Consider the following 10,281-nt stretch of genomic DNA (forward strand, 5'->3'; position numbering starts at 1 on the left):
GGTGGCTCGCTGCTTCGGCTGCAGCTGCTGGCTGGGGTGCCCGCCCCTTCTCTCGCGGCTCCAGGCGCCGCAAACTGCCTGTCCCGAGGTAACGGTATAAAAGCCGTAAACCCTCTTTTGTTGGAAGTGGAAGTAGGATGCAAATATGCAATTTTCAACTTCGAGCCTTTGAAAAACCACCCACGTCGGGTCAGGAATTGTTCCACCCGCGCCGGTTGTTTCTTTTCCTTTTTGTAGTTAATTGAAACGCAAACAAGAGCTCTGAATGTTCTGTTAGCGATCCAGGTAAGACTCGGGACTTGGCCCAAATCGCTAGATGCCGTGTTGACGGCTGTGTCGTACGGTGTGCTGGGAGCACAGAAGTGTGCGATCACACAAATATTTCCGCGCCGCAGGGGCTTTCTGGCAGGCAGCTCCCCTTGCCGCTATAGCTCCGGCCCGAGACGACAGAGCTCGGAATGTTTCGCGTTCCCCTTTAAGACCTGTTCTCAGCTGAAGTGCCAGAGGGGGGGTGCCAGTGTAATTACACCTACAATTAACGGGTTTTTGGGTAGGTAACTTTGATAGGCATAGGCCCTTGTCTGTGGTTTTGCTGCCTTTCCTGCCTCCCCCTTGACGCACGCAGAGCTGCGCGTGCTCTTTCCTTTCTACCCCTCCCCTAGCTGACACAGCTATGCTGGCAGCCTTTAAATAAAATCAGTGTTTCCATGCCTGTGCCTTAAAGAGAGTCAGGGAGAAAGACCAAAGTGATAACAGGCGAAAAGCTTACGATATATACAGTTTGGGAGTCTATCAAAGTAAATGGTAAACCTATATATTAATCAAATTAGTCATTAAGGAGTAAATATGTTGCATTTTGGCTTTCTAAAAAATTCAGAACAAAGGAAGTTAGTTACAGCTCAAAATAAAGCAGACTTTTCTTTTTTCTTTTTAGCTTAATTCAGTTTTTCAGCAAAATGAAGAAGTGGATGGACATGTCAAATCTACCACAGGAATTCCGAGAGCGAGTGGAGAGGCTGGAGAGAAACTTTGAAGTGTCAACTGTGATTTTCAAAAAGTTTGAACCAATATTTTTGGATATATTTCAAAACCCTTACGAAGAAACTTCTAAATCACAGCGAAGCAGGAAACAGAGGTATTTTTGAGATTTAATGTAACTTTTCCCTGGAAAGGGCTATACCTAATACAGATTTATGAAAATTAAGGTCACTGTCTGTGCTTTAAAAAGTTATGTAAAGTTCCGAAGCGATAGGGCCTCTTTGCGGCCTTGATTCCGAAATGTAGCAAATACAGAAACTTCCCTAATCTTGATGGGGTGCGGCTCGTATCAGCAGAGCTTTGCGTCCGGTGGCTGCTTGCGCAGTTCACTGTAACGTGCAGGAACGGGCCCCTAGTGAGAATGTTTGTGTGCGGTGGGGAGAGGTGCGGTGAGATGGATTAACCTGGGATACAGCGAGACCGACACTTAAAACATTTAGCAGAAATAACTTAAGTAGAACAGGGGTATTTTGTCTTGGGGAAAGTACTGGCTGAGGTAGTTGGTATCGTGACATAATCCCTCCGTACAGAGCGCCGCTGCATCCACAGTGACGTCCGCATTACTGGATTTTTAACGTGATTTCCAGATGAGTGGTAACACGCAAATGGAAGAAAGTTACAGGGGATGCGCTCATTTTTATGACAAACTTAGTAACTGGTGGTGTCGTCTTCCAGACGCACACAGAACTTCTGCCTTAATTAAAGGAGCTTGCCCGTGTTCCCTGCCGACTGCGCGGCTGTCTCTGTGGTAGCTTTTATAGTGAGAGTGTAGCCTTAATGATGAGGGCGCCGAGCTGGGTCTGTGCAAGGTACTTCTGCCAGCTCACACGTGTCCTCAGGATGTGATGGGGGGGATAATTGTTCTGGTAAAACGCTCCAGCATAGCTCCACGTCTACAGGTAGAAAGGATACTTCCAGCTCCGTGGTTTTGGATAATCTCTGCTCCAAACACGATTCAGCAGATGAGCTGTAATACAAGCTGTAGTTGCATATTTTGAAGGGATGACTGATGCTTTAGTAAAATACTTAGGAAAAACTGTCACTGGAATTTATATAAGCCCTTGGCGTCTCACCGCCTGCAGCTGCGGGAGGATTCTGTTAGAGATGTGACACCTGCAAAACAGAGTGTCCAGGGTCACGGGCCAAAGGCAGCCATTAGCTCAAAAAAGGGTCAGGAGGTCAGGGAACCCCTTTTTGTAGTTAATTGAAACGCAAACAAGAGCTCTGAATGTTCTGTTAGCGATCCAGGTAAGACTCGGGACTTGGCCCAAATCGCTAGATGCCGTGTTGACGGCTGTGTCGTACGGTGTGCTGGGAGCACAGAAGTGTGCGATCACACAAATATTTCCGCGCCGCAGGGGCTTTCTGGCAGGCAGCTCCCCTTGCCGCTGTAGCTCCGGCCCGAGACGACAGAGCTCGGAATGTTTCGCGTTCCCCTTTAAGACCTGTTCTCAGCTGAAGTGCCAGAGGGGGGGTGCCAGTGTAATTACACCTACAATTAACGGGTTTTTGGGTAGGTAACTTTGATAGGCATAGGCCCTTGTCTGTGGTTTTGCTGCCTTTCCTGCCTCCCCCTTGACGCACGCAGAGCTGCGCGTGCTCTTTCCTTTCTACCCCTCCCCTAGCTGACACAGCTATGCTGGCAGCCTTTAAATAAAATCAGTGTTTCCATGCCTGTGCCTTAAAGAGAGTCAGGGAGAAAGACCAAAGTGATAACAGGCGAAAAGCTTACGATATATACAGTTTGGGAGTCTATCAAAGTAAATGGTAAACCTATATATTAATCAAATTAGTCATTAAGGAGTAAATATGTTGCATTTTGGCTTTCTAAAAAATTCAGAACAAAGGAAGTTAGTTACAGCTCAAAATAAAGCAGACTTTTCTTTTTTCTTTTTAGCTTAATTCAGTTTTTCAGCAAAATGAAGAAGTGGATGGACATGTCAAATCTACCACAGGAATTCCGAGAGCGAGTGGAGAGGCTGGAGAGAAACTTTGAAGTGTCAACTGTGATTTTCAAAAAGTTTGAACCAATATTTTTGGATATATTTCAAAACCCTTACGAAGAAACTTCTAAATCACAGCGAAGCAGGAAACAGAGGTATTTTTGAGATTTAATGTAACTTTTCCCTGGAAAGGGCTATACCTAATACAGATTTATGAAAATTAAGATCACTGTCTGTGCTTTAAAAAGTTATGTAAAGTTCCGAAGCGATAGGGCCTCTTTGCGGCCTTGATTCCGAAATGTAGCAAATACAGAAACTTCCCTAATCTTGATGGGGTGCGGCTCGTATCAGCAGAGCTTTGCGTCCGGTGGCTGCTTGCGCAGTTCACTGTAACGTGCAGGAACGGGCCCCTAGTGAGAATGTTTGTGTGCGGTGGGGAGAGGTGCGGTGAGATGGATTAACCTGGGATACAGCGAGACCGACACTTAAAACATTTAGCAGAAATAACTTAAGTAGAACAGGGGTATTTTGTCTTGGGGAAAGTACTGGCTGAGGTAGTTGGTATCGTGACATAATCCCTCCGTACAGAGCGCCGCTGCATCCACAGTGACGTCCGCATTACTGGATTTTTAACGTGATTTCCAGATGAGTGGTAACACGCAAATGGAAGAAAGTTACAGGGGATGCGCTCATTTTTATGACAAACTTAGTAACTGGTGGTGTCGTCTTCCAGACGCACACAGAACTTCTGCCTTAATTAAAGGAGCTTGCCCGTGTTCCCTGCCGACTGCGCGGCTGTCTCTGTGGTAGCTTTTATAGTGAGAGTGTAGCCTTAATGATGAGGGCGCCGAGCTGGGTCTGTGCAAGGTACTTCTGCCAGCTCACACGTGTCCTCAGGATGTGATGGGGGGGATAATTGTTCTGGTAAAACGCTCCAGCATAGCTCCACGTCTACAGGTAGAAAGGATACTTCCAGCTCCGTGGTTTTGGATAATCTCTGCTCCAAACACGATTCAGCAGATGAGCTGTAATACAAGCTGTAGTTGCATATTTTGAAGGGATGACTGATGCTTTAGTAAAATACTTAGGAAAAACTGTCACTGGAATTTATATAAGCCCTTGGCGTCTCACCGCCTGCAGCTGCGGGAGGATTCTGTTAGAGATGTGACACCCGCAAAACAGAGTGTCCAGGGTCACGGGCCAAAGGCAGCCATTAGCTCAAAAAAGGGTCAGGAGGTCAGGGAACCTGTGCGAAATGCTCCGTGGAGCGAGGTAGGAGACTGTCGGTTGGTGAAAGCTGAAATAAGGACGTGTAGCTTAGATTGTGCCTTAGTGTGACATTACGATAGACAACGGCTCTGACTGTTACTTGGAGCAAGGAAATGGAATGAAATTCTTACTGTAAAACAAGCTTCAGCTTCCTGGAACTGAAGACTGACTTCTCCCCCCTTTTCCTCACTGATAGACGGGTGCCATGCGGTGTTAAAGATCTCTTCAACTTCTGCTGGACTCTCTTTGTGTACACTAAGGGTAGGCTTGCTTTTTTTGGCTGCATGGTTTGTATGCGTTCTGAGTTATGAACTTCTTTTGTGTTGCTTGACGTGATATGCTGTCTCTTAAAGGTAATTTCCGTATGATTGGAGACGATTTAGTAAATTCCTATCATTTGCTTCTGTGCTGCTTGGACCTGATTTTTGCAAATGCCCTTTTGTGTCCAAATAGAAGAGATTTGCTAAATCCATCGTTTAAAGGTACGGTGGGGACAGATTATTTAAAATCAAATACGCTTTGTTCTCTTGTTTCTTTTTAAATGAAGTTGAAGGTTGGTTGTCTTTTTTCTCCCCCTCCCCTCCCCCCCGCCCTGCCCCCCTCCTGCCTTGGTCTCAGGCTTACCAGCGGACTTCCACGCGACAGAGATCAAAGCCTCTGAAGATCCTCCTTGCATCATTGCCACACTATGTGAGCTGCATGACGGGCTTTTAGTAGAAGCAAAAGGAATAAAGGAACACTACTTTAAACCATACATTTCAAAACTATTTGATAGGAAGGTACATCTTACTAGTTTTAAGAATGCATGGTGGTGCTCAGGTGAATGGCCTCGAGACCATTTAAATCCTGCAGGTTCTGTAGGAAAGTGTCCTAACAGGCAAATGAACTTGGGCTGGGTCAGGTTTTCTTTGTATGTATTTTAGCAGGAGCAGAATTTACGCTCACTTTTAATGATGTGTGCTGTGAGGTCCCCTGTGTTTTGGCTTTTTATGTTGGTGGGGCATCTTTGCTTTCCTTTCTTGGCAGTGTGAAACTGAATTGTGGACGATAATGTTTTCTTCAGGCAAAAAAGTAATCTCATTGTGAAATAATTTTATGGGTAACTGTCACGATAGTGCAGGTCCTACTGCTTGTCTTGGAGTTCAGCAAAATGCTTTGGAAGGAAGAGGTTGAGGTTGCAGGTGTACAAATTGTTCTGTCTGGTTTTGATCCTGGAGATTTTTTCCAAGCTCTGTGGAAGTTTCTGTGTAGTCGTTCATCAGATCAGCCCCTAACCCGCCAATGGAACAGCTGTTAAATAGCAGTACTGTTTCTGAAGAGTGCGTTCATCTAGAGCTTGGATAGAATTGGGCTTTGTCCTCATCTGTTTGTCTTGCTAATGGCATTGTAGTCCTTTGGTCTAGGCAAAAAAAAGTCCGGTTATGCTCCTAAATCTTATTTCCTTTTTGGCTAAAACCATCATGCCCTCACACTGTTAGAGTTGGAACAGTTTTGATTTTATTACGCAAGATATTTCTGCTTTTTATTCTTAGATCTTAAAAGGAGAATGTCTGTTGGATCTTTGCAATTTTACAGAAAATAAGTAAGTCACAGCTTATGTTCTTAATCATGGGGTTTGGTTTAATTTCTAAAATACAGGCCTTTGCATGCGAAATCTCTTTATCTTACCATAACTAACGTTTTTTAATTATTTGACAATCAAAGCTGCTATCTGGCTGAAAAGCTTTTGGATCTGAGATGTGTCAAATGTCAGGGGGTCAGCTGCAGAGTTTCTTCCTTGATGTCAGGTTTTATGGTGCTTGCCCTTATTTTCTGGCAACTGTAACCTTTGAGTAATCTAATGCAAATCAAAACCTTGACTCTGAAGTTCAGGGATGTGTTTCTGTACACTCCTCAAATATTATACCTGAGTAGGGAAGTCTTTAGATTCATTTATCAGTCTCCAGCTGAGTGTATAAATCTGTGAATGCAACAGAAGAATCAAAAGAAAAAGAAGCAGCAATTGCAAAACCACAAAAAAGAGGTAGAGCGTTTCTGTGGGAGGCAAGTATAGTTGTTTCAGAAACTTTTTAAATTTCACTTCTGAAAGCTAATTTAAATGCAAAATATGAACAGCAGCTGCGTTGTTCTGGATCCCTTTAAGGGTTTTTTGCCTTTTCCAAAAATACCTAATAATTTGTTTTTGGAAGGTGAGGTTTTAACTTGTTAGTTTGCTAGCTAATTTTGAGCAAAGACTCAATTGTTTTAACAATGTAGATAACACTCACATTTAGATGTAAAACGGTATTGCTGTGATCTACTTGAAGCAGTGAACTTCTCTTAGTATTTCTACTTAAAAAGGGGAGGTTTTAAGTACGAAGGAAGGCAGGGACGACTGCAGCCAGATTGCTTGGGGTAGTGAAGTTTTGGTTACAAGCAGCACTGCTGCTGAAAGCATTAAGCGCTTTGAACGCATGTTGGTTTTGGTTTTGCACCTTTGCTCCACTGGCACCTTTTTTGTTTCTTCAGCAGTTTAATCTTTGATAAAAAACCTGGGCTTCTCTTTCAGCAAAGCACTGAATAAAGAGTATGAAGAGTACGTTCTGACAGTGGGTGACTTCGACGAGAGAGTTTTCCTAGGAGCTGATGCTGAAGAAGAAATTGGCACTCCTCGAAAGTTTCCTGCAGACATGCCAGTAGGGAAAACAGCAGCAAGAGCTCATGTGGAGTGTCATCTTCAGCAGCATTTTGAAAAGGTGATTCATTTAACATGTTGATCTCACTTGAAGTACTCCTTCAAGTTTTTCCATCCTTGTACGCTATTTGAATCACTGAGGTGACTGAATTTCTTGAACTTCTTCCTGAGAGGAAGACGCTGAATGCCATTTGCAGGCTTCAGTGGATGCTGCCTTGCTGAGGAGAAATGGTGATGTCATCTTTACTGTGGAGTTTAGTAAATAACAATTCCGTAAACAGGATGAGAGCACTTTCATGAGTGTAGTCTGTTTTTATCCAAGAAAGATGAATAAGTAGTTAAGATCTAAATATATAGGTCTTATGGTTTTGTTCAAACTTCATTTATACCCCATAAGAATACCATGAAACCTTTACACTGGATGAATTTATTTTTTTTCCCCGATATTTCCTTTTTTAGGACAGGAAAAGTCAACTTGTGTACTATTCTATGGAAAATAACATTCAAGACCCAAAACCCACCAAAGTCTAACTCTTCATTACAAAAAGTAGCCTATAAACAGAGTTCATGTTTCACTGTGTTTAAAAATGTAAAATGTATTTAATGAAGTTGGCATGTGGGAAAACACTTGATTGATTACTTTTTAAACTTGGATAAGGGGAAAAAAAGGTGCTGGCTATGTGAAAGAACCACATGCTGTTTGATTTACATGTCAATTAAAAATTAAGAATACTTATTACAAGATACTAGTGCCGGTGTAAATTAATCACATGGCTTAGCTTTTTCTCCCAAATATAACTGTATTTCACATTCAGGCAAATTAAAGACAGGGGTTTGGAATGAGTTTATCAATTTTGAGCTTCAGTTTCCGTAGTATAATAATGACCTCATTGGTATTTATGCATACTGACTGCAGGCTTAACCTTTCCTCATTATTTGCCTTGTGTCTTCAAAATGTAGTCTGTTGTAATAATTCAAAACCAAATACTTTATAGCATCACTTTCAGAAAGCAGGATACAAATAGGCAAGTGCAGTAGACACAGCTCCATCTGCTTAGTGCTACATCATTCTTTGGTTAAGGGGAGGCTCTAGGTCCACCAGGACAGCCTTTGCCAAAGAACGTTTTCTTGTGACCCTCTCCTAGGCAGCTCCGCCACATACTCCTTGTGTCACCCAACTAACGCAGAATGGAAGCATATGCTTTCTCTTTCTTGCCCTGTATTTTTCAATGTTCAAGTGAGCTTAAAAATTTACAGGCTTTAAGATTTAAAGTCTCATTTTCCTATATTTTATTTAAAAAAAAACAACTTCGAGTTAATTTTAGTCTGCCTGAAGATTTGTTATATTTTGTATTTATGGAGTGCTGTGAGAACTTTTAACTAATTTTTAGTCAGTTCTGAGATCACAGGTTTGATGGCAGCCTTCAGGTAATGTACTAGTGTTGTCATTTTAATCTTTGGAGTGATTTTGCAGGAAATGCTCATTCGAAAGTTTTCTGAAACAGTTCTGTTGACTGATTTTATTTATTATTTTTCTCTGACAGAAAAGGTCATTTGCACCTTCAACTCCACTGACTGGAAGAAGATACCTACGAGAAAAGGAAGCTGTCATCACTCCTGTTGCTTCAGCAACACAAAGTGTGAGCCGGTTGCAGAACATTGTGGCTGGATTGAAAAATGCACCGAGTGAACAACTTCTGACTATTTTTGAGTAAGTACATCCAGTGCAGCTGCTCTCATACAAACAGAAACTCATCTTTTCATGCTTGTGACTGCTTTCTTGCTCAAATTTGACTTTTTTTGTTTGGTGCAGAATATTTTTGTCTGTGTTTCTGTATTATTTCTAGTTGAAAGATCTTCGGTTTTCTAGATGATCTCATCTTCTGGAGAAGGATAGGTGAACACACACGCACTCCTTCCGTCTTGTCACGACCATTGTGTTAATGTGGCTTCAGTTTTTGCTAATGTTAATTTAGCTGTTTGCTGGAAAGTGAAATACTTTTTGTTCGTTTGATTTTTTTAAATTTTAAACAAGTATGGCCAACTATGTTGGCAGAGGTTTTGGGGGAGCAGGGAGATGTTAGAGTCAACAAGCTATAATCTTTGCCTTAAAGAGTTGGGAAGATAAGACTAAAAGCAGCCTAAAGGCTCCCCATTTCTCCTTCATACTACTTCAGGATATCTTAATCTAACTTTATAGTATATATATAAGCCTAGCAGTCACCCTAATTATTGTCGATGCTGATCTCTTGTATAGCAGCAGCCATGTTTTGCACTTCTCTAGTTGTTCTGGTGGCCGTTCCCTGAGCATGCTTCAGCTTATCGGTTTCCTCCCTGAGCTGTGATGTCTGTCCTAGGGCAGGCGTCCCAGCAGGAGTTAGAGCATTCCTAGTCAAGAGCCTCTCGCTCAGCCCTTATAGCTGCTGGATGATACTGGGAAATCATAATAAGTGACTACTGAACACAACCCCAGTCTTTCATGATCACTTTTTCTAGGATGGAGTCCCAGTTATATAAATCAACCTATATTTTTGGCTCCTGGATGCATGACCGCATACTGGCTGTAGTGAAATGCATGTGAAAATGTTGGTGCATAAGCAGATGAGTATAAACAAAATAGTTTATCAGTAAAAGGTAGATCAGTGTTGCTTCATATCTCATAAAAAGCAATAATTTAATAGTAAATACCTGTAAAGCTGTTGGGTGTTTGCCTAACATCCATGCAAATTAAGGCCTTGCTGTATTATGGTGTAAGGTCTCCAGATATCTCCAGTATCCGGGAGGTTCCTGGAACGCGTCAATAACTTCCTTCTCCAAGTGGTAGAGGAGCCAACGAGGAGAGGTGCTATGCTGGACCTTGTTCTCACCAACAAGGAGGGGCTGGTGGGGAATGTGAAGCTCAAGGGCAGCCTGGGCTGCAGTGATCACGAAAGGGTGGAGTTCAAGATCCTTAGGGCACCAAGGAGGGCGCACAGCAAGCTCACTACCCTGGCCTTCAGGAGAGCAGACTTTGGCCTCTTCAGGGATCTGCTTGGTAGAGTGCCATGGGACAAAGCCCTGGAGGGAAGAGGGGCCCAAGAAAGCTGGGTAATATTCAAGGATCACCTTCTCCAAGCTCAGGAGTGATGCATCCCAACAAAGAGGAAGTCAGGCAAAAACACCAGGAGGCCTGCATGGATGAACAGGAGCTCCTGGACAAACTCAAACACAAAAAGGAAGCCTACAGAGGGTGGAAGCAAGGACAGGTAGCCTGGGAAGAATACTGAGAAATTGTCCAAGCAACCAGGGATCAGGTTAGGAAAGCTAAAGCCCTGATAGAATTAAATCTGGCCAGGGACATCAAGGGCAACAAGAAAA

General features: G+C 42.9%; 1 protein-coding gene across 1 annotated transcript in view; it reads left to right on the forward strand.

The window, feature by feature from the left end:
* The first annotated feature begins 2,937 nt into the window (after positions 1-2,937).
* Positions 2,938-10,281, forward strand: part of RBL1 (retinoblastoma-like 1) — a 27,367-nt gene continuing 20,023 nt past the window's right edge. Inside the window, exons 1-7 of the mRNA XM_009329331.1 lie at positions 2,938-3,136; positions 4,447-4,511; positions 4,604-4,732; positions 4,869-5,029; positions 5,783-5,832; positions 6,799-6,985; positions 8,469-8,635. Of these exons, the coding sequence (XP_009327606.1) occupies positions 2,958-3,136; positions 4,447-4,511; positions 4,604-4,732; positions 4,869-5,029; positions 5,783-5,832; positions 6,799-6,985; positions 8,469-8,635 (938 nt within the window). The 5' untranslated portion in view covers positions 2,938-2,957. The remainder of the gene's footprint in view (positions 3,137-4,446; positions 4,512-4,603; positions 4,733-4,868; positions 5,030-5,782; positions 5,833-6,798; positions 6,986-8,468; positions 8,636-10,281) is intronic.

Source organism: Pygoscelis adeliae, unplaced genomic scaffold, assembly GCF_000699105.1.
Source record: "Pygoscelis adeliae isolate BGI_AS28 unplaced genomic scaffold, ASM69910v1 Scaffold407, whole genome shotgun sequence".
NCBI lineage: Eukaryota > Metazoa > Chordata > Aves > Sphenisciformes > Spheniscidae > Pygoscelis > Pygoscelis adeliae.